This window comes from Mastigoproctus giganteus, chromosome 8, assembly GCF_048544385.1.
Source record: "Mastigoproctus giganteus isolate SK-2022 chromosome 8, ASM4854438v1, whole genome shotgun sequence".
NCBI lineage: Eukaryota > Metazoa > Arthropoda > Arachnida > Uropygi > Thelyphonidae > Mastigoproctus > Mastigoproctus giganteus.
Window position 1 is genome coordinate 127942064 of NC_143582.1, and position 25151 is coordinate 127967214.

The following is a 25151-nucleotide window of genomic DNA, read 5'->3' on the forward strand; positions in this document are numbered from 1 at the left end:
AATTTTTTAAGGATTCAAAATTTTCATAAATGCTGTTCACGGTGCGTATGGTGAAGTTTCATCTTGTAGGGGAAGGTCGGACAACATGGCTGTCCATATGCTTACCGAGAACAGAGAGACGCTGTGGTGATCTCGAGAAAAATGTTGGTATTGCCATGAGGTTCAAAAAGAATATTCTCAAATCTCGGATACTACTTACTGCATTTCTCATTATCAGATTCAGTTGGTGTTCATAGCAGTGAATAAATGTGCATTTTTGTACATTTCTTTTATTTTATCATGAACTCCCCCCCCCCCCCCTTTCTTGCCTTTCATCACACTTGTGCCATCAGATGTCTGAGCAACCAGTTTTTGAGTATTTTCTTCGAAGATTATGTCTAACTGATCTAGAATGCACTTCAGTATTCCGTCTGCCGTTTGGTTTTCCAGAGTGAAAAAACCCCAAAAATGCCCAAAAATGTCTACATTCAATTCATATCTCAGAACAAATTACAATTCGTATATGTTCTGAAACATCTCTTGTCATCAGCCATGACAACTACGAATGAAGCTTCTTTAATTTCTCTTTTTATTTCATCCCAGCATATTTGCAGCAAACAGTCAAGAATATCATTCTGAATAATTTTTGAAATGCCTTTAAATGCTGCATTACTTTCTAAATGGTTCTTTAAATTGGAAGCTAATGTACAGGCAAAATTTATTAATCCTCTGAATACTCCTGGATTTTTAGAATTGTCTTTTTTGTCATGTTCACATAAAGGAATTTCAAACTGTCCATAAAATTTAATGTATTCTATTATTTTAGATAATACCTCATGATTCTTTTCTGTTATGTTTGCAGATCGAAAGTCTGTAGGCCTCACTAAGCTCTTCTTTAATATTTTTGCTTCCTAAAAGCGATAGTGAAATCACATTATCAGTATGTTTCTTTGAACTCTCTTGTTTTAGTTTTTTTCTTTCATTCTGTTTGTTTGTAAATCCCACTTTTTGTCCATGTTAAGCCACTTCTGAACAGTGAACACGGAAAACAAAACAATGCATTTTTAACTTCACAGCCACAAAGCCAGCTTTTCCTTCCTTTGGTACCATTCAGTTTTAAAACTGCGAATATATTTCTTATTATTACTTACTCCCCATTGAGAAATTTGAATCTTTTGTGTGGGACAGCTTTCTTTTTTAGTCGCATTTTTTTTCTTGGAGAGATAATTGTGAAAAACTAAGTTGCTGAAGTTCATTCACTGTCATGTGATTTACTTCATGGAGGATTTACTTAAGCATGGAGGCCCTGATTGAATCAAATTTCGCAAAATCGTTTGTCATAAAAATAATGTTTTACTTACACATCACCTCATAATGTAACTTCAACTTATCATGTTGAAGCTCAATTCACAATTAAGCTGTAATCTCATAATTACACTGTTGAATGTTGAGTATTGACTTAACACTGATGTTATTTAGTTACTTAATGGGAATTTGGGCAAATAACAAAGACACTGACATTGTGACTACATATCCATCATGGTCAACGACGAAATCTGCACTGCATGTTTTACAGTGACTTTGATTCATTTCACCTATAAAAAATGTATATTGGAAAATTGCCAATATGCTGAGGTATTATCTAAACTACCAGATATTCACTGGAATGCAAAATGTGTCACTGCCTGGCGCACAGTGAGGCCTACGGTTAATTAAACTTCAAAGTTGGAAGAAATTTTGTGTTTTTATTCGTTTATTATTGAAATGATTACTGGAAATAGAGGATGTGCATATTATATGCGAATCCTGTTAATAAAAATATTCATTGTGTTGCATTGTTCTTCACAAAATTTCATATAACTCCGTTCACTGTATATCTAGATTTAAATAGCTGGGGGGGTTTGCAGTGCCTATGGATGAGCTGCCCCTGGTTGAAGTCTGATTATGTTTATCACTAGAAAACTGAGGCCAGAATCGATTGCTAAAATTAAGAGAATTAGCTTATATCTGTTAAAATAAATTAGCATGTCATACATTACTGGCTAGATTATTCAAAATTGGCATAGTTTTGTAAAATGTAACTCCCTCTATATTAATAACTGTGACTATCATGGTTGTTATTTAAAACCACACATAAAAATTGGTTAAAAACAGCATTTAAGTGCTTGGAGGTAAAAATCGTGTTGGCCAGTGTAATTAACCTGGTAAAGAAACCATAGAAAACTAATGTTTTTTTACTAAAATTATAACTTTGAATTGATTAGTGTGTGGAATTATGAAATTTAACAAAATTAAAATATGTAAAATATGAAATAAAAATCGTCAGTCAGTAATGTCAATATATTTTATTATTTTGATATTGACTGATCTGCATAATTCAAGAGCAAATTATTTATTAGAGAAGAGGCCTTGAGCACCTGGGATAATCATATTAAAATAAATATTGCTTCAATTGACGAACCAGTAAAATTGAGTTTATTAAAATAAATTAATTAATTAAATTTCAAAATATATAATAGCAATACAACTCAATCCTTCCTGCTTTGATACTATTTGAAAAATATAAGAGATTTAACTCATACCTTTTTATAGGAAGTTCTTTGGCCTTAGACTCACATCAAATTAATCCAATTAATTCATTATATGAGACTAAATTTATGACATGATATTATGATTTAAAATTGTTAATATATACAGATTTCTTAAAAATAATCCTGTATTCAATTTCCAAAATCTACTCACTGCCAAAAGGAAGAGCAAAGTGAAGTCGATGTACATCAATCCACCACAAACTAAATCACCCAGCAATAACGGACAGGAAATTGAAGACAATTGTCAAATTTACTAAAATATTTTAGACTAACTTCTTAATAAGGGACAAAGTTATTTCGGAATTGTCCGTGCTCACAAGAAGTAATGTGACACTTAACAATCTACACTCTCTTTTATACTAATAATAAGATTCAATTTAGTGTACCGTGACGATTATTTTTATTAACCAATGTAAATAATGTTATTTTCATATGCTCATAAAGGTCCACGAGTCCGAATTTGTGTATGGTCTACATATATTGTGTATTAATTACTTTAGCCTCATTAAAAAGAAACATATGATTCTCATGGATGGCATGAAAGGAAAGTTTAGATGCACCTGTTCTTTTTGCCCTTACGAATGTTGTTGTGTTGCCTGGTGTTGTTGTAGTCGCATTGAAAGATAATTTTGAGTAGAACCAATATATTAATTAATAAAATGTAATTAATTAAAATACATGGAAATATTAAAGTAAATTAAAATACAGTTAAACTGAATTGAATTTAAATATACAGTAAAAATAAATTATTTCTATAAAAGTCTTAATGCACAAGTCTTAATAGGCTACAGATTGGCAATTCACTATAAGATCATTACTAGTAGGGATAAGGAGGTTGATTATCCATTTTACAAGGCAGTGGTTAGGCTGCAATTTGAATACTGCATGCAATTGTGGAGGCCTAATTTTAGAAAGGATGTAGATATACTGGAATAGTGCAGAGTAGGTCGACGAGATTGGTGAGGGGAATCAGAAGGGTGGTCTTACGAAGAAAGCTTCAGTTTTGCAAATTGAAGTGTCTGGAGACTAGGCATCTGTGAGGTGATCTGATTGGGGTGTTTAAGACTTTTAATGGATCGAGCAAACTCATTGTTGATAGCATTCTTCCCTTTGCTCATACTACACACATGAGGTGGCATAAATTAAAAAATTGAGGAAGGATGGCTGCAGGATAGATGTTTGGCCTTCGGTGAGTGGGTTGTTGATTGTCAAAACAAACTTCTATCTGTTGTTGTGGAAGTAGGTAGTTTGAATAAATTACTGGGAGAGGATGGATGGGTGGTGCGAGAGATTTTTTTTTTTTTTTTTTTGGCTGATGCTTTATAAGGTTGCTTTCTTGCATCGTATGCTGTTATTACAACTAATAATAATATTTTTTAAGGAATTCAGAAACACATATGAAAACTTGTATTTTATATATACCTCAAGCTATTTTATATTTACATCAATTAGGCAAAAAATGTTTTAAAATCATGTCAAAATTTTTTTAACCAGTGCATTAAACACTTTTTAATGAAAAAAACAAACAAACAGACAAACAATTTATATTGTGTTATGATACATCTGCAAATCCATGTCACTGTTAACCAAGTGAAATTTACTCTTTTTTCCTGGAAAAACCTCATTAGGTGGAAAATTAATAAAAAAATATTAAAATTGCACCAATTAATATTTAGTTTGATTTCTAGGCTTTTTTTTTAAGTTATGGTGACAAATTAACTATTTTTGAATATCTTTGTACTATCAACTGGCTCTTATATTTGATTTAATTAACCAGTTCAGTTTATATAGTAAAGAACAGTTTTGACTGACAAAACACTATTAATACAGATAAAAAGGCTAGAAATAGTTTAAATTTGTGCAATGTTTAATGCCATTCTCTATTTTGACGTACAAGAACAAAAAATTTATTAGTAAGAGCCCTGTTTAGCCAAAAAAAAAAAAAAAAAATTATGCATTTATTATCATTCTTTTACTGTTTTTTTTTTTTTTTTTTCTCCTGCACAAGCAGTGAGACAGAGCTGACATAGAAACATATACAAGAATAAAAAATTTTTTAGTAACAGCAATCTTGTTTAAACAAAAAATAAAAAATAAAATTATCCATTTACTGCATTTTATTCATTTTTTAGGTGTGAGACAATTGCAAAATTCAGTTATACAAAGGGTACCAGGAAAGTTTTGCAATACAGCTTTGTTTATTTAATTTTTTCAAAGTAATTTCCTCTACATTCAATACACCTCTCCATCCTCCGAAACCAATCTTTAAACCAGTTCTGCCAAGTTTCACTAGGGAGTAAAGCACACTCGTTGTCCCAAGCCCGTAGAAGGTCCTCATCACTGGAAAACTGCCTCCCTTTTAGCTTCATTTTCACATTCAGGAACAGTGCAAAGTCGCAGGGAGCAAGGTCTGGACTGTAGGGAGGGTGCTCGAGAAGTTTCAGTCCTGTCGTGGTCAAATATTCGGTGCAGGCTTTGGCGCGGTGAGCTGGAGCATTATCATGATGGAGGTACCAGGTGTCCATTCTTGACTTTGGCCGCAGGTTCTTCATAGATCCAATGACTTTAGGCAGGCATTGTTCAGTATACCACTTAGCTGTGACTGTCTTCTGTGTGTCCAAAACGACACGTTCCACAATTCCACTCGATTTGAAAAATACAGCTATCATTTTCTTCTTTACAGATCGAGATTTTCTGACAATTACGGGTGTGTCGTCATCATCAAAGACCCAAACTTTGTTTTGAGCCTTGGTCGGCAGATCGTAATAGTACAGCCAAGTCTCGTCACCTGTCACGATGTTGTTCACATACCGAGATTGTCCCTTATCAAACTTTTTTAACATCTCCCGGCACCAAGTCACACGTCGTGTCATCTGCTCTACAGTCAGTTGATGTGGCACCCAGAGAGAACAAAGTTTCTTCACGTGCAAATGATCTTGCAGAATCGAACGAATTGCTGGTGCATTTAGGCCTAAAGTATCCTCTATCTGTTGGTAGGTCACTCGCCTGTTTTCGTCAAGCATTTTCCTCACAGCAAGTAACGTTTTCCTCCGTAACTGATGTTCGTGGCCTTCCCGGCCTCTCAGAATCCTCCAGAGTGAAATTTCCCCTTTGCAATTCTCTATACCACCTGAATATCGTTGTACGATTTGGACAATCATCATCTAGTGCAAGAGTCATTTCTTCTAAGCACTGGTCTATGGTTAAACCACGCACGAAATTATACCGCAAAACTGTCCTTATCTCATTTCGTGACCCCGATGCCATTGCAAGCACTTTACACTCTCACTACTAATGAATAACTGAGCCCATCGACTTGGCGTGGTGGCTACTATGCACATTAGCATTAGCATTAGTAGAGGCATTTGATGCAAGAAAGCAAGCTTATGCAGCATCAGCCAAAAAAAAAAAAAAAAAACCCACTTCCACTTCACCCCTCTGTTCGTTCAAAATACCTGTCCAGCTGAGCCTTAAACTTATTTAGGCTATCAACCTCCACCACAAGGGATGGCAGTCTGTTCCACCAACCAACCACCCGCTGGCTAAAGGCAAATTTCCGCACGTCTATCCTACATCTGTCTTTCCTCAATTTGAATTTATGCCCTCTCAGGTGATTTTTCTGAGCTAGAGGAAGAATCCCATCAGCATTGAGCATGCTTAAACCATTCAAGGCTTTATACACCTCTATCAGATCACCTCGCTGGTGCCTAGTCTCCAGACACCGTAATTTGCAAAACTTAAGGGGGACTCCACTAATAACGTTAGTCCACGATGAGCAGTGTCCATTGATTACCACTCTCTGTCTTCTCCCCCTCAACCACCCCTTTATCCATAGCAGCAATTTGCCTCCAATGTCACACTGCTCCAATTTGTGTAGCAGTCTTCCATGTGCAACAGTATCAAAAGCCTTTCTAAGATCCAAGTATATAATATCAAAGTTATTCCCTGCATCCAGTTCTTTTGTGACTGCATCATAGTATCCAATCAGGTTGGTCAGGCAAGACTTCCCCTTAACAAAACCATGCTGTGTCTGAGCTATAACTGAAGTCTTGTCTAAATGATCCTGCAGTGCTTCTTTAACCAGTGCCTCCATTAATTTTCCTGGAACAGAAGTTAAGCTCACAGGTCTATAATTACTTGTGTCAGCCTTTGATCCTCCTTTGTGAATTGGGGTCACATTTGCACATTTCCAGTCTATGGGTACCTCCCCTGAGTCCAAGGAAGCTCTCATAATTATGGCTAAGGGTTTGCTTACTTCCTTTGCTGCCTCCTTTAATATAACTGGATAGATCCCATCCACCCCGGTTGCCTTTCTTGTGTTTATCTTCAACAGTTTCTCCTCCACTTTACTCCCAGTTATTTCAAGATTCTGTAGCTTACTGCTAGAGTTGAATACACCTCTGGCATTCCCCTTGCTGAATAACTCCTCATGTGTGAATGTCGATGCAAAATATTCATTTAGTTTGTTAGCTACCTGAGCAGGATCATCAACACTTGACCCATCAATATCAAGTGGACCAATCTGATTCATCCCCTTCCTTCTAGAGTTTACATAAGTAAAGAACTCTTTGCTGTTTTTCTTTGCATCCCTTGCCAAGGATTTCTCGTAATCTGCCTTCGCCTGCCTAACCTCCTTTGTAACTTGGTTGCATATCAACTTGTATCTATCATAGGCTTCTGTGTCATGTGTTAATTTGTAAGTATCCCATGCATTTTTCTTCTCTGCCATATGCCTCATTAGTTCATCTGACATCCATTTTGGCCTAAACCTTGAACAATATTTCTTAGTTGGTATGTAAAGCCTAGTAGCTTCCAAGATAAGTTCTTTGAATGCTTCCCATTTTGAATTTGCTGTTGGTAACATCATCAGTTGGTCCCACTGTATAGAATTTAAATACTGTCTCAGTCCATCGTAGTCGCCTTTACGGAAGCAATAACCCTTCCCTTTACCCCTAATGGTAGTTACCTCTTTGAGTAAATCCCACTTCAGCACACTGTGATCACTGCCACCTAGTGGTTCATTTATCTGCAGATTCTTAATGCATGAAGAATCACTGCTGATAATCAAATCAAGAGTATTACTCCCTCTAGTTGCCTCCCGAACATGCTGATGTAGAAAACAATCATCCAATAAATCCACAAAAGCCCTGCTAGTGTGTGAGTAACCAGCCCCCAAATTCCAGTTAATATCTGGGAAATTAAAATCTCCCATTATAAGACTCTCTGATTTACTGGCCCACTCTATTTCCCTGTACAGTTCCTTATTATACTCATCAGAGTCATTAGGCCTATAGCACACTCCTACTCTCAATTTTGATCTCCCAATGCTTATGTCACACCAAACTGACTCAACACTGCACTGTCCAGCGATGTCGACTGGCTTCACTTCCTTGGTTTTTATGTGTTTCTTAACTAATAGCATAACCCCTCCCCCCTTCCTATCCTGTCTATCCTTTCTGTAGACGTTGTACTCCCCAAATTGCATTTCTGCATCCCTTATATCTGTGTGACACCACGTCTCTGATATCCCAACAATATCTGCCTTTGATGTTTTGAGCAATACCTCAAATTCATCAAATTTATTTACTAAACTCCTAGCATTGGTGTACACGCAAGTATACCTGCACCTGTTTCTATTCTTAGCTACTCTAACACAACCCATGTGTTTACTTGTACCGCAATGGCTCCCAGCAGTCTCTGAAATACCATGCATATTGTTTTTCAGGCTTCTGCTCATTCTAATAGAAGCAGTGCAAGAATCTCTTTCACCTCTGCCAGTGGCTACTGTCAATCTATTGGTCTTTGTCTCCCCCCAAGCTAGCAGTTTTCCGACCCACCTAACACTGCCTCGATAGCATCAGCAAATATTCTTGCACCCTTTCTATTTAAGTGTATCCCATCCCTGTAGAAGCAATCTCTCCTGTTAACAAGTACAGTCCAGGCTGAAAAAAATTCTACCCCTTGAGCCTTGCACAATCTTTCCAGGGCCGAATTGATCGACAAGGCTCTCATCATATACTCCCTCCTATCGTGCCTGGGCAGAATTGCAGACACTTTCAAATTCAACCCTAATTCTCGGCTTTTGTTCAACAGTGACCTGTACTTGTTAAGTAATTCTGCCGGTCTCCTACTCTTAATATCGTTAGTGCCAACGTGTACAACTATATCACCTTTTGTGCCCTTAAAAGATGATATTCGCTCTACAACGTCATCAACCTTTGCCCCTGGCAGACATACCCTGGTCCTGTTCCACCTATCTTTTTTACAAAGCATGTTCCCCGTTTCCCTGACAATAGAGTCACCAACAACTACTAGTTCCTTCGGGACCAGCGCATTCTGCCTTAGGGGTTGTCTCTGTGTCACGCGATGCCCAAGTGCAAGCTCTGGCGTTGATGTGGGCAGCTGAGAGCTTGATGGGCCCCTCAATTTAGTTTCTTCAAGGGCATCCACCCTGTCCTTCAAGCTCTCATATAGGCCCACAAGAACGCCGAGTTGTTGCCTGATATCGATACACTCCTTGCATCGCGCACACACAAAGACATCCCCCTTGGCAGTATCATGTCCCGTACCTGATTGCTCTGCAAACATCAAGCAAACAGTGCATTTTATAAGGCTGTGAGTCAGAGGACAACTGCCCCCCTCAGTTCTGCTCTGAGCCACAGCGCTTCCATTAGCTTGAGCCTTTTGCTTTGCTGCTCTGGTCTGAGTCATGATTCTATTAATTTATTAATTAATTATGTTATGTTATTAATTATGTTAAATATAATTAATTATATTACGTTTGTAATCTAAGTCGTTATATGTATTTATTTAAACGTACAATTTAACTCCTAACGAAGTTCAACTAACGCTATCTAGTACGGCATACAACTATCGTATCACAATGGCGGGAAAATTACGAACGGTACCGGAGTTGAAACACGTGGAAACCTTTACCGATACTTTTATGCAATTACAAGGCCGAGTAAAGAATAATTACACCAAGTTAATCAGAAAATCACAAAATAATGTTATACTACTAAATTTAAATCAAAAGTTTTAGAAAAACAATAATTTCAAATCAATAAATAAGAAAAATCCACTTAGCGGCTTGGAACACGACCGTCTCTAGTAGCCTCGTCAGCAGAAACTGAGCACATATGAACATGTCTCAACATGCAGCAACAAGCAGCTTCCTGTGATTCATTGTTGCGTCATATTGCAAAACTTTCCTAGTACCCTTTGTATGAATGAGTGTGCTTTTGAATTTTTAAACCAACACAGAAACATCAAATTTCTGCCATTGGCATTGTATGAGACCTTATGACTGAATAAAAACTGTTTAATACAGAAAAAATGGCAAGAAATAGTTTAAAATTGTGAAATATTTAATGCTATTCTTTATTTTATAATACAAGAAGAAGAAATTATTAGTAACATCAGGCCTCTTTAAAGAAACAACAAAGACATTATATATTTACCTAATTTTACTCATTTTATACACATATTTCCATGGCCACCAAAAATTATGCAATTCAGAATTCAAGAGTACAGGCGTTTCCCTACTTAGGAACTTTCATCAGTATTAGTGCACGTATGCCATCATCGTTCATCAGTCAGTTTGTTAGTGCATACCACATTTGATGTACATAACGTATTCAGAATTGTTTTTTATTTGAACAATATGAACTCATATCGTGTCCGATAAATGCAGGGGTAAGAATGTTGAAGTTGCTAGTAAGAAGCATTGTACAATCACAATGTAAAAGAAAGTAGAAATAATAAAGAAATGTGATTGCGATGAGAAAATGATAGATGTTGCGCATATGTATGGCATGAATTGAGGAACAGTGGCAATGATTCTGAAGGACAAAAAATGAATCTTGGAACAGGTAAAAAGTGCTGTGCCAATGCAATCAACAGTTATTAGCAAGAAGTGTGAAAAAGTCATGGATGTAATGAAAAAACTTTGGTTATGTGGTTAGAGGATCAGAATCTACATCAAATGCCTATTAGGCTAATACTAATTGAAGAGAAGGCTAAGAGTATGTTTGAAGACTTGAAGGCCAAGAAAGCCACGGAAAATTCGATCAAATCTACATAATGTTAAAATGAGTGACCAGGCGGCTAGTGTGTATACGGAGATTATCAAGGAAAAGAGTTATCTACCTCAACAAATTTTTGATGCAGATGCCTGATAGAACATTTTTATCAGCAAGGAGGAGAAGAATATGGCTGCAAAAAATGTGATCGTTTGAAGCCTTCAAAATCTTTTTGAAGGCTTCAAACTGATTTCAAAGTGATTTGATCTTTTGACGCCCTGGCTTAAAAAGATCAAATCACTCTCCTGTTTGGTGGAAATACTTCAGGATGTTTAAAACTCAAACCCTTATTATCTTATTGTTCTGAAAATCCAAGGACTTAAAAACATAACCAAAGCTTTGCTGCTATCTGTAATTTGGAAAACTATCACCAAATTCTAGATTACCCTTACTTTGTTTAAAGATTATTTTTTCTGCTATTTCATTCCCGAGGTTAAAAAATATTGCAACTAGAACAAGCTGCTCTTTAAAATATTCCATTTGCTTGATAATGCCCCAGACATCCACAATATCTGGATCATTTTCTTCCTAACATCAAGTAATCTACCTGCCTCCAAAGACCACTTCAATACTTCAACCAGTAGATGAAGGGTTATTGCATTATTCAAGAAATGTTATCTAAGACAAACATTCAGACTGGCAGTATCAGCAACAGAAGGTGATGATGGAGTACAGTGAAACAGTTTTGAAAAGACTATGAAATTTACAAGGCTATAAAGAATATTGATGCTCCCTGGCATGAAATACAAGCATGAATGGTGCATGGAAACACTTATGTCCCATATTCATTGATAAACCTTGTCTTACTGAGGAATTGGAGGATGAGATGAATATATTAATCAGTCTCGTTCAGATGGGCACAATACATGAATTAGATCTCACAGAAGAGGACTTTAATGAGTTGCAATGTTCTAATACCTAGGAGTTGACAAATGAAAATTGAATGGAACTAGAATCAGAGGTTTGAGGATAATGCTGCTGAACAACAAGTTGGAGAACACAAAAGATTTACCATTAAACAGATGGCAGAGGGCTTTAGTTTGATGGAAAGGCATTATCATTATTCAAGTCCCAGATCCAAACTTAGATATATTTATGAATGTGTCTGCAAATGTACATGAAGCAGTCTTGTTACAAAGTTATTTATGATGAAAAGAAGAAGGCCACAATGCTAACTTAAATGGATTCTTTTTTTCTCAAGAGAACCGATAAGAAACAGGAAGATGTAGATCTGATACCATCAACATATTTAGCTATTATTGGGCAAACGTTTGAAGAAGCAACTTCTCACCTTTCTACAATTCTTTCGATAATGATTGATGATAAATTACTTGTGCTTATTTAACGTAAAGCAACATAATTTAAAATGAATATGTGATTTTTACTTCAAAGTTTTGTTTTTTTGTTTGAGTAAAATTTTTACATAATAATATAGTAACTTGTACTTGGTATGTGTTTTCAGTAAAATAATGCAGTTATTTCTACATACAAATTAATTTGACTTATGAACGGCATGTTGGAACCCAACCTGTTTGTAAGTAGGGCAGTGTGCCAAAATTATATGGTTTAGAGAAATGCTAATAAAAATGACAAGGTTGAAATTTTAATGGATGTTTTAATTTTCTTTCTTTTTCTTTTTTTTTTTTTTTTTTTTTTTTTTTTTTTTGTGGGATGGGTTAATGTAGATTGACATACAGGAACTATTGCATTTGGCTTCTGCCACTGGCTACATTATTTACTATCCCCAATGCATTAATTTGTTTTTTATATAAAAATGTACAAATTATACAAATAAATTCTACACACTTAACCAAATTATATGTCTTCAGATTTATTACGCATAAAAATGGAATTTAGCAGTGATATGAAACTATTAATTGTGCAGCGGTGATGATTGCTTGACACACAAACCTACTTCACAGCAATCAAAAATTATTGACATTATTGTTACTTCACATGTCATCAGTTACAGTTCAGTATGCTATGTAACTGCAAAAACAGATGTAGAATTAGCATCGTGTTTGCTTCCTGTTTGTTTGTTTGTTTGTTGTTTGGTTTTTAGGAGCATTAGCAACTAAGGCCATATTGCTCCGGGAATATGCGGTGGTCATTCCCTGACCTTTCTGCATCCTCCGTATTTGGTGGTGACGGGCTTGAACCCCGGTCTAATCAAGAAGCGTGTGCTACGCACTGTTTGCTTCCTAATTTGCTGTCTGATACAACACTGATGCTGCTGTATAAGGAAAAAAGAGAAATGAGGCCTGACATAGCCGAGTAGTCAAGAGAAAGAGTGCAATAGCACACGCTTTGAGTGGACCAGGGTTCAAGCCTGTGACAACTAAATACGATTAATGTTTGTACTGATGATTTATTGTAAACTCCACTGACCTGGTGGTCATGCCAGAGTATAAATAAGAACATTAATTAATAATAATATGTGTTCATCAGAGGGAAAATTATTACTAAATTAACTAAATGATTTGTGATTCTGTAAAAATGGCCTCTGTAGCCAAGTGGACAGGAGAGGGAGTGCATTAGCACACACTCATTGAGTAAACCAGGATTCAACTCCTGTCTGCTAAATATGGTCTGCCAACCCGCATTGGACCAGCATGGCAGATTATGGTGCTTTTCCCCAACGTGACTTGTTGGGGAGGCTTCCATTCTGCAGTGGATTGAAAATGGCTGCAGATTCTTTTTGTATTTTATTATCATATTTGCAAAAATGAAGTATCGAATAAGGAAAAACAGTGTGCAAAGAAAGCAAACTTGCAAATCGAGCAGCTGTAAACATAAGGGTATTAGGAATAATGTCTGTTTTTTTGAGAGGATGCAATGTTGAAATTTTGTGTTGCCCTGAAGGTGTATTTCAGCATTAGCACTCTTGTACTTTTTTTTTTTTTTTAAATAGGATCCAACTCTTGTTTTAATAATTCACTCTTACTCATATTTCATGTAAATTAAAATTATTAGTATCAACAGTAATCAGAAGTAAAAAATATACAGGGTGATTCACTACCAGTGCAACAAACTTGCAGGAGGTGTAGGGGGCACAAAGACGAATTGGAATCACATAGCATTGCAGGGTCCGAAATGCCTTCGTCATGCAGTAGAGGACGTTGAACGGGAGGTTGCATGAACAGCGATCCCGCTGGAAGTCAGCATTTGCGAACCTGTTCCCGAGGCAGTAGGATGGACGAGTATTCAAACGTTGCACTGGCCGACATGCACCTCACGTATGGAGCTGCGGACTGTAATGGGCGCGCTGCTCTGCACTTGTACCAGGAACATTTCCCACACAGGCGTGCTCCTCATCATACGATTTTCGCATGTGTACACAGAAGGTTACGTGAGACTGGTTGTTTCACGAGAGGTACCATGAATCGAGAGCGAACGACGAGGATGCCAGACAATGAGGAGAATGTCCTACATCTTGCAGAAGGCAATCCAAGTACGAGTACTCGAGCGATAGGCCAACGATTGGGTATTTCTCAATCCACTGTATGGAGGATACTGTCAACAAACCAAATGAGTTCATACCATCTGCAATGCGTCCAATCATTGGAGCCTGCGGATTATCCACTCCGGAGAACTTTTGCTACTTGGTTTCTTCAACAGAAATGGTCCGCAAATGCTGACTTCCAGCGGGATCGCTGTTCACGCAACCTCCTGTTCAACGTCCTATATGGCATGACGAAGGCATTTCGGACCCTGCAATGCTATGTGATTCCGATTCGTCTTTGTGCCCCCTACACCTCCTGCAAGTTTGTCACACTGGTAGTGAATCACCCTGTATATATATATTGCAAAATAATGATGAAAATTTATTTTGTTTTATAAATTTTTTTCTTTTATAGATTTGGTTTGGCCTTTAGGAGCTTTAACGGAAGGTATGTTATATTTTTATCTGTGCTCTGAAAAGAAAAAAGTTTTAAAATGTAATTTTGGTGCAAAATAAATATTACTGAGATTTTCTTTTAATATTTTTAGATTGCAGTAAAACTAACGCTAAATAATGAAAAAAGCAGGACTTTCATTTTCTATTATGGTTCAGATTTTCTGTTATGTTATCAATGTGCTGTATTGAGTACTGCATCATTAAAGCTTTAATCTTTGCTATTGCATTGCAATAGCTTTTACTCCTGGTGTATCCTTAGCAGCCTGGATATCAAACTGACTGTAGATAACAATGCATTTTCTAGAATAGTAACCAAATCTTTTTCATATTTGGTTACTAATGTAAAAGAAAAAAATGTAAAAGAAAAAAAATGTAGAATAAAATAAGAAAAATTCTGGAAGATGAACTCAGTTTTTAAAATAAAATTCTTGCAGGCATTGTTTTTTGTTTCTAGTGATAGAGAATTCAAATTTTTAATTGAGGTAGCTAGGTAGCTCTAACGTATAATTATAGAAACAGTAATATGCTTCACTGTTTCTATTAGACAGCATAGTATTGACATTTAATTTAATTTAATTTATTGATCTTATTAATTTAAAATATCATGCCCCAATCTAGAGCAGCAAAGCAACGGGCACAAAGTGGCAGGAGTGCTGTGACTCGTGGGAGAACTGAGGGGGGCGATTCTCCAACGCATCACAGCCTAAAAAAATGTGCAACTTGTGAAATGTTTGCCGAACTATCTGGAACGGAACATGATATTGCCATGGGGGATGTCTTTGTGTGTGCGTGATGTAAGGAGTGTAAGGAAATCAGGCGACAACTCATCGTTGTTATGGGCCTATATGAGACTTTGAAGGACAGGGTGGATGCCCTCGAAAAATCTAAATTGAGGGGCCCATCAGGCTCTCAGCTGCCCACATCAATGCCAGAGCTTGCACTTGGTCATCACACAACACAGCGGCAACCCCAAAGGCAGATTGCGCTGGTCCCAAAGGAACTAGTAGTTGTTGGGACTCTATTGTCAGGGAAATGGGGAACATCCTTTGTAAAAAGGATAGGTGGAACAGGACCAGGGTATGTCTGCCAGGGGCAAAGGTTGATGACATTGTAGAGCAGATATCATCTTTTAGGGGCACAAAAGGTGATATAGTTGTACATGTTGGCACTAATGATATCAAGAGTAGGAGACCGGCAGAATTGCTTAACAAGTACAGGTCACTGATGAAAAAAAGCCGTGAATTAGGGTTGATTTTGAAAGTGTCTGCAATTCTGCCCAGACACGATAGGAGGGAGTATATGATGAGAGCCCTGTCGATCAATTCGGCTATGAAAAGATTGTGCAAGGCTCAAGGGGTAGAATTTTTTTCAGCCTGGTCTGTACTTGTTAACAGGAGAGACTGCTTCTACAGGGATAGGATACACTTAAATAGAAAGGGTGCAAGAATGTTTGCTGATGCTATCGAGGCAGTGTTAGGTGGGTCGGAAAACTGATAGCTTGGGGGGATACAAGGACTAATAGTTTAACAGTAGCCGTAGGCAGAGGTGAAGGTGATTCTTGCACAACTTTTATTAGAATAAGTAGCGACCTGGAGCGAGGAGTGTTGGGGGTTTCAGGGATGGATGGCAGTCATCGTGAAACAGGTGGGTATATGGGATGTGTTAGAGTAATTAAGAATAAGAATAGGTGCATGTATACTTGCATGTATACCAATGCTAGAAGTATAGTAAATAAATTTGATGAATTTGAAGTGTTGGTCAAGACATCAAAGGCGGATATTGTTGGGATATCAGAGACGTGGTGTCACACAGATATAAGGAATGCCGAACTGGAATTTGGGGAGTACAATGTGTACAGAAAGGATAGACAGGATAGGAAGGGAGGAGGTGTTATGCTGTTGATAAAGAAAAACATAAAATCAAAAGAAGTGCATCCAGTTGATATAGAAGAACAATGCACTGTTGAGTCAGTTTGGTGTGACATAAGCACTGCGAAAGCAAAAATAAGAGTAGGAGTGTGTTATAGGCCTAATGACTTGAATGAGCACAATGAACAATTGTACAGAGAAATAGAGCGGGCTAGTAAATCGGAATGTCTTATAATGGGGGATTTTAACTTCCCAGATATTGACTAGAACTTATGGTTGGGCACTCACACACTAGTCAGATTTTTTTGTGGATTTATTGGAGGATTGTTTTCTGCAGCAGCATGTTTGAGAGGCAACCAGAGAAAGTAATACTCTTGATCTGGTTATCAGCAGTGATCATTCATGTATTAGGAATTTGCAGATAAAAGAACCACTAGGTGGCAGTGATCACAGTGTACTGACGTGGGATTTACTTAAAGATTTAACTACTATCAGGGGTAAAGGAAAGGGTTTTTGCTTCCGTAAAGGCAAGTACAGTGGTCTCCGACAGTTTTTAAATTCTGTACAGTGCGATAAACTGACGATGTTACCAACAGTAAATTCTAATTGGGAAGCATTCAAGGAATTAATCGTGGAAGCTACTAAAAGGTTCATACCTATTAAGAAATATTGTTCAAGGTTTAGGCCTAAATGGTTGTCAAATGAACTAATGAGACTCGTAACAGAGAAGAAAAATGCATGGGATGCATATAAATTATCAAGCGACTCGGAAGCCTATGGCAGATATAAGTTAATCTGTAATCAGGTCACAAAGGAGGTTCGGCAGGCGAAGGCAGATTACGAGAAATCCTTGGCAAAAGATGCTAAGAAAAACAGCAAGGATTTCTTTACTTATATAAACTCTAAAAGGAAGGGGATGAATCTGATTGGTCCACTTGACATCGATGGTTCGACTGTTGATGATCCTGCTCAGATAGCAAACAAACTGAATGAGTATTTTGCATCTACATTCCACATGAGGAATTATTAAGGTTTGAAAATGGCAGAAGGTTATCAAATTGTAGCAGGATACTTAATGATTTTGTAATACCTGAAAGCAAAGTGTAGTAGAAATTGTTGAAGTTAAACGTAAGAAAAGCACCTGGGGTGGATGGGATCTATCCAGTTATATTAAAGGAGGCGGCAAAGCAACTAAGCAAACCCTTAGCCATAATTATGAGAGCATCCTTGGACTCGGGAGGTTCCCACGGACTGGAGATGTCAAATGTATCCCCAATTCACAAAGGGGGATCGAAGGGTGACACGAGTAATTACAGACCAGTTAGTTTAACTTCTGTTCCGGGTAAAATAATGGAGTCACTGGTTAAAGATGCATTGTAGGATCATCTAGACAAGACTGCAGCAATAATTCAGACACAGCATGAGTTTGTTAAGGGAAAGTCTTGTCTGACAAATTTGATAGGATATTATGATGTGGTTACAAAGGAACTGAATGCGAAAAAATAATTTTGATATCATATATTTGGATTTCAGGAAAGCTTTTGACACTGTTGCGCATGGAAGACTATTGTACAAATTGGAGCAGAATGGTATTAAGGGTAAGTTGCTACAATGGATAAAAGGATGGTTAAGTGCTAGAAGACAGAGAGTGGTAATCAATGGGTGCTGCTCTTCTTGGACTAATGTTATTAGTGGAGTCCCACAGGGTTCGGTGTTAGGTCCACTGTTGTTTTGTATATTTATCAATGATATTGATGAAGGTATATCAGGCTTAATGTCGAAGTTTGCAGATGATACAAAGGTTGGTAGGGTTGTTAATGACAGTAATGGCAGTGTGCTACTGCAACAGGATTTAGATAATTTGGGCAGATGGGCTAAGAAGTGGCAACTGAAGTTTAACCTTGACAAATGCAAAGTACTACATATGGGTAGAAATAACCCCAGAGAAACGTACCAACTGTGTGGTACTACACTTAAGGTGGTAGAAAATGAAAAAGACCTGGGAGTAATTGTGCAGGCAGATATGAAGTTTTCTGAGCAATGCACACAAGCTGCCAGGGCAGGTCATGGGGTTTTGTCAATGATATATAGGAATTTTGCTAGCAGGGAGAAGGAGTTGATTGTTCCTCTGTATAAGGCAATGGTCAGGCCACGGCTTGAGTACTGCGTACAGGTCTGGAGGCCTCATTTTAGGAAGGATGTAGATTTACTTGAGTGTGTACAGAGAAGGGCAACAAGATTGGTGAGGGGAATGAAGGGATCCTCTTACCAAGAGAGGCTTAAGTTCTGCAAATTGCAGTGGCTGGAGACTAGGCACCTGCGCAGTGATCTGATTGAGGTATATAAGGCCTTGAATGGGTTGAGCACGCTGAATTCTGATGGGATCCTTCCACTTGTTCAGATTACGAATCTAAGGGGGCATAAATTCAAATTAAGAAAAGACAGATGTAGAATAGATGTGCGGAAATTTTCCTTTAGCCAGCGGGTGGTTAATTGCTGGAACAAACTTCCATCTGTCGTTGTGGAAGTTGATAGGTTGAATAAATTTAAGGAGGAACTGGACAGGCATTTGGAGGGAATGGTGTGATTTTTTTTTTTTTTGGCTGATGCTGCATAAGCTCATACATTTGCTTTCTTGCATCACATGCCACTACTACTACTACTACTACTACTACTATTTCTTTTCTTGAAATTTCTTTAGTTAATTAGCACAATACATTAATAAGCATATATTTTCATATCACACTATTATTAGCATTAGTTGAGGCACATGATGCATGAACGCAAGCTTATACAGCATCAGCCAAAAAATAAAATACACCCTTCCCATTTTGCCCATCCGGTCACTCCAAATGTTTGTTTAGTTCAGCCATAAATTTATTTAAACTATCAACTTCCACAACAACAGATGGAAGTCTGTTCCAGCAATCAACTACCCCCTGTATAAAGGCAAACTTCTGCATATTTATTTATTCTACAACTATCTTTCCTCAATTTGAATCTATGTCCCCTCAGGTTCTTAATTGCAGTATCCAGATGCTACAACTTGCAGAACTTAAGCCTTTCTTCGTAAGTGCACCCCATTGTTCCTCTCGCCAATCTTGTTGCCCTTCTCTGTACTCGTTATAGCAACTCTACATACGTCCTAAAATGAGGCCTCCAAACCTGCATGCACTACTCAAGGTGTGGCCTGACCATTGCCTTATACAAAGGAATAATCACCTCCTTGTCTCTGCTAGCAAAATTCCTATATATCATTGACAAAACTCCATGCCCTGCTCTGGAAGTCCATCTGCACTGTTCAGAGAACTTCATATCTGACTGCACAATTACCCCCAGTTTTTTTCTTTCTACACCTCTCTGAGTGGAGTACCACACAGTTGGTACATTTCCCTTGGGTTACTGCTTCCCATATGCAGTACTTTGCATTTGTCAATGTTAAACTTCAGTTGCCACTTCTCAGCCCATCTGCTTAACTTTTCTAGATCCTATTGCAGTAGCATACTGTCTTTACTGTCATTAACAACCCTGCCAACCTTTGTATCATCTGCAAACTTGGACATTAAGCCTGATATACCTTCATCAATATCATTGATAAATACACAAAATAACAATGGGCCCAGCACCGAACCCTGGGGGACTCCACTAATAACATTAGTCCACACAGAACAGTGTCTATTTATTACCATTCTCTACTGTCTCCCACTCAACCATCCCTTTAACATATACAACTTGCCCTTAATGCCATACTATACTGCTCCAGTTTAAATAGCAGTCTTCCATGTGCAACAGTATCAAAAGCTTTCCTAAAATCCAAGTATAAGGTATCAAAATTATTTTTTGCATCCAGTTCCTTTGTGACCACCTCGTAGTATCCAATCAAATTGGTCAGACAGTACTTCCCTTTAACAAACCCATGCTGTGTCTGAACTATTACGTCAGTCTTGTCTAGGTGATCCTGTATCACCTCTTTAATCAGTAACTCCATTATTTTCCCCGGAACAGAAGTTAAACTAACAAGTCTATAATTATTTGTGTCACCCATTGAATACCCTTTTATAAATTGGGGATACATTTTTACATCTCCAGTCCATGGGGACCTCCCCTGAATCTACAGATTTTCTCATAATTATGGCTCAGGGTTTGCTAACTCCCCTCGCTGCCCCCTCCTTCAATATAACTGGATAGATTACATCCACCCCAGGTGCCTTTTTTATATTTAACTTCAACAATTTCTCCTCCACTTTGCTCTCAGTTATTACAAAATCACTTAGCTTCCTGTTAAGAGTTTGATTAACTACTGGAATTCCCCTCCTTGAATAACTCCTTGGGTGTGAATGTAGATGCAAAAGATTTATTCAGTTTATCAGCTACTTGTGCAGGATCATCAGTAGTCGAACCATCAATGTTGTGGACCAGTCTGATTCATCCCCTTCCTTCTAGAGTTTACATAAGTAAAGAACTCTTTGCTGTTTTAGTTTGCATCCTTTGCCAAAGATTTCTCATAATCTGCCTTTGGCTGCCTAACCTCCTTTGTGACTTGATTACAGACTAGCTTATATCTGCCATATGCTTCCGTGTCACCTGATAATTTATATGCATCCCATGCATTTTTCTTCTCTGCCACAAGTCTTATTTTCTTACATTTTGCCTAGAATTGTCATGGTTCTTCATTCAAGTAGTTTCATTCCTCAACTTCTCAGGATGTGTTATTTTAAAAGTAAAAGTTTATGGATAGATGTCCTTTGTGAATGCCTACAGCAAATAATCTGTGGAAATTGTTCTTACTGCCATCCAAAGATGAGTTATGGAAATATTCCTAACTTACCTCTGCTTTTGATTTATGTTATTTTTTTTTTTTTTGAGCAAGCATTACACATATTCTGTGAAAAAGTGGAGAATCTGAGAATATCAAAAATCATGTTACAACCCACCACTCACAAATGAACGTGTTTTTTTCCCATATCTGCTATGTTATGTTTGTCAAATATTTCACTTTTTCTTGGTATTTTTTGTCCAACTCATTTGTAAATTTTAATCATTATGCACACACACACACACGTGTGTGTGTGTGTGTGTGTGCGCGCATACGTGCATGTGTGTACGTACAGTTAACATGTGTGGGCTCTATGTTGTATTCACATATATATCTATGTTAACGTGGAAATTGTGTTCATGTAAGCATCTTAACATGACTTTCATGTGCTACTTCCTGAATTACAAATTTATCTACTTCTCAGGATGATTTCAAAATAATTGCCCCCTTTATGTACAAATTGTGAGAAATTCAAGTTAAGTGATGCTGCATCTTATGTCTGTTTCCAAGTAAATGTAGTGTTTCTAATATGTGACTGTTAGAAAATGCCTTTTAAAATCAGAAGAAAAGTCTATATCTGTTAGCTTAATTTGTCTGATTGAGCATTTACTCAATCACATAAATTAAGGAATGGAATAAATTCTCTTCTCTTGATTTCTGATTTAGAAAATCAGAAATCCAGAGAAGAAATAATTTCTAACAAAAAATAATCTAATAAATAAAATAAGAAGAAAATAATAAGCATGAATATAATAAATAAAATAAGAAGAAATAATCTAAAGAAATAAAATAATAATCTTAGAAATTATTTCTAAGAAGAAATAATCTCTAAGTGGAAGCTCTCTCACAAAACTGGTTAAAAACTACAGACCATCATTTAACTTGACGATTGGAAAGCTTTGTCTTATTAGAAGCTGATAATATTGAATCAAATTATAATAATAATTTTACAAGTTAATGCAAATGTATCAGATCTGCTTGCAGCTAATTACTAAAGATTGGCATCATTATGTATATCTCATATTGTGAATACCTTCACAAAAAGTTGCCATGATATCGCACTATCTCGAATAAGTAACTCTTCACCATAGGAGAAGACTATTGTTACTTATTCTCAGCGGATGCCACCACCCAGATGGCACTGTTTTGAAATATGGTATGGGATAAAGTTATCGGTTATCCTCATACTATCCCTATTAGACTTAGAAAAGAGATAAAGATGTAGGAAGGTGATAGTAGGAGAGGCATAGGAAGGAAATGCCATACAGGGAAGAAAGTGACAGTTGCTCCTTCAACTCACACTCACAGCTCATATATTCCTCGAATAGGCAACCCTTCCCCAGTAGAGAAGATTGTTGTTACCTATTCGAGGAAACTCAGTGGCCTCAGGCCCTCCAGACAGCACCGTTTCCAAGCTTGTTGGCTTCTCTTCGGTGGGTGGGCAGGTACCCTGGTGTTGCAGTGATGGCAAGGCAGTTGCGAAGTATAACTCCACAATATGAGTGATGCCTGATGGTGTGTAGTAATTTTAATTACATTGCATTTTAGGGCAAAGGCCTCAAGTTGTGTAGTGAGTTAACATGCTTACAAATTAGTGCAAATTCATCAGATCTGCTCGTATTTGCACTGCTGAGAATAAGTAACAATAGTCTTCTCCTATGGTGAAGGGTTACTTATTCAAGGTATTGCAATATCATGGCAACTCATTGTGAAGGTATTCACAGTATGATATATACCTAGTAGTTAGCTGCTAGCAGATCTGATACATTTGCACTAACTTGTAAACATGTTAACTCACTACGTAACTTGAGGCTTTTGCCCTAAAATGTGATATAATAATTATAATAATAAATAATAATTTTAATGATTAATAATTTGATTATAATAATAAATAATAATGTAGAGGTACCTATTTGTCTCACTAACTCAATATTTTGTTTGGTTAGTATTTGAACTGGTTACATAATACAATTTAGGGCAGTAGCCTCAGGTTACATAGAAGATATGATGCTCTAACACTAACTTATATTTCATACGTTATTTGAACAGGTTTGTTGCACTTGGATGAACTAGTGCAAAAAAAATCTGAACTATTGTCTTATATGAAAGTCTTTTGTGTTCCAAATGCATTCCAATTATAAAAAGGGATACTTGAATCCCTTTTTAAACATCCACAAAAGTCTGCCATCATTGCCTCATTCCAATTGCCTTGGCTTCTGATAATCCCATGAAGTAGGTAATCAAACTGCTCATCATTTTCAGCCAGAAAAAATCATGTCTACCTTTTTGGAACCAGTAAGGCATTTTGTATATTGAATTCATACAAAAGGGGAGACAATACATACTGTTTTTTATTAGGAAAGTGTATGGCTTTGAATGGCAGCCTAAAAAATGCTAGTTTTTCTTAGTTTTTTGGATTAGATACTTTAGTTGTATGGTGTTTTTTTACATGACAGTTCACGCCCACAAATTAAACATGCATGTTTTTCAGGATTATCCTTCTTATAGTTGTGACCTTGCACCAAGTAGTTTTCATTTATTTCTGGTCCAAATGGAACAGTTTGGAATATACAGGTAGTTCTCAACTTTCTGAGTTAATTCGTTCCTAGTGCGCGCTCGTAAAGCGAAAACTCATAAAGCAGGAATTTCTTTGACATAGACATCATAATGTTAAAAATAGGGGTTACGTTATAAACAATGAAATTAGTTAGCTAATTAGTTTGTTTAAACAATGATTGATTTATCCAAAGAAATGAAAACGTAGCCTGTAAAATCAAGCAAATTATAATAATAGAGAAATTATTTATGACTTACAAATGTTAAAGACTGTTTATTCTTCATCATCACCATTGACTAAATGCACAATTGTTGATCACTCATTATTGGCTGGCACTTGTTGGTTTGTTGCACAAGGAGTCGTCTTCTTCGTAAATGCTTCAAGAGGCATTTATTTCCAAGATAATCTTCTCTTTTCTGTATAAATTTCAATAGCATGCATAAGCATTTTTTAACAGAATGCACAAATTGCAACTGACACGATTTGCGCGGAGTAACACATTTATGAAGCTTAAAAAAAAAAATAAAAAAAAAAGGAATGAAGAGAAGATTCTGAAAATTTATTTATGTTTTTTTTTACGATTGAAGATTTCAGTAAAGGGCAAACACATTTCATCATAATAACGTAAAAACCCACACAGTTCCAGCTATCGGCATTTTCACAAATGCAATAACATCGAGTTTACTACCTGTTTATAATTGCTTGCAGTAACAGAAAAGCCCAATAAACTGGAAAGTTCAAATTGTTTTTATTGTTTCATGGTCGTAACCTCCAGAAATGTGCTTTAGAAAAATATCACAAAGCAGTTCAAAATTGGTTCTTATAACATATGATAATGATGAAAGTGTAGTGCGTTTAATGATTTGAATTGGTAACTAATACAATTTACACTATAAAATGACCTTTAAGTGAGTTATATAGTGAAAATTTGAACTTCCAAGGTCATGGAATAAATTACCAAAAAACAATGTGTTATTGGGTTCACATTACTATAATTTTGCGATACGATGGTAACGGATTAATATCATAAAGCAGGGTACACTGTATTGTATAGCTATGCTCGTGGTTTAAAATGCAGTATTTATGAATGTTTAACATTCATTTTTTGCAATTAATGTTCATATTTTCGATTTTGTTGATACTTGATAATTTAGAAAAAAAAAAAAAAAAACTCATAAAGCGAGAACTGCCTGTATTGTAAAATAATTTCTAAGTGGAAGCTCTCACACAGAACTTTTTAAAAACTACAGGCCGTCATTTAACTTGACCATTGGAGAGCTTTGCTATTACGACAAATGCTTGAATCTATTAGGCAATTATATTGAAAATTAGCTTTAAGTTGTTTACATAGTTATAATAAT

General features: G+C 36.7%; 1 protein-coding gene across 6 annotated transcripts in view; it reads left to right on the plus strand.

Annotated features, from left to right (window-relative positions):
• The window catches only part of LOC150081815 (RNA-binding protein Musashi homolog Rbp6-like), a 1034865-nt gene that overhangs the window by 496880 nt on the left and 512834 nt on the right, over positions 1-25151 (plus strand). For all 6 annotated transcript variants that reach the window (XM_090378903.1, XM_090378901.1, XM_090378906.1 and 3 more), the window contains exon 6: positions 14509-14541. In XM_090378903.1, the coding sequence (XP_090235029.1) occupies positions 14509-14541 (33 nt within the window). The remainder of the gene's footprint in view (positions 1-14508; positions 14542-25151) is intronic.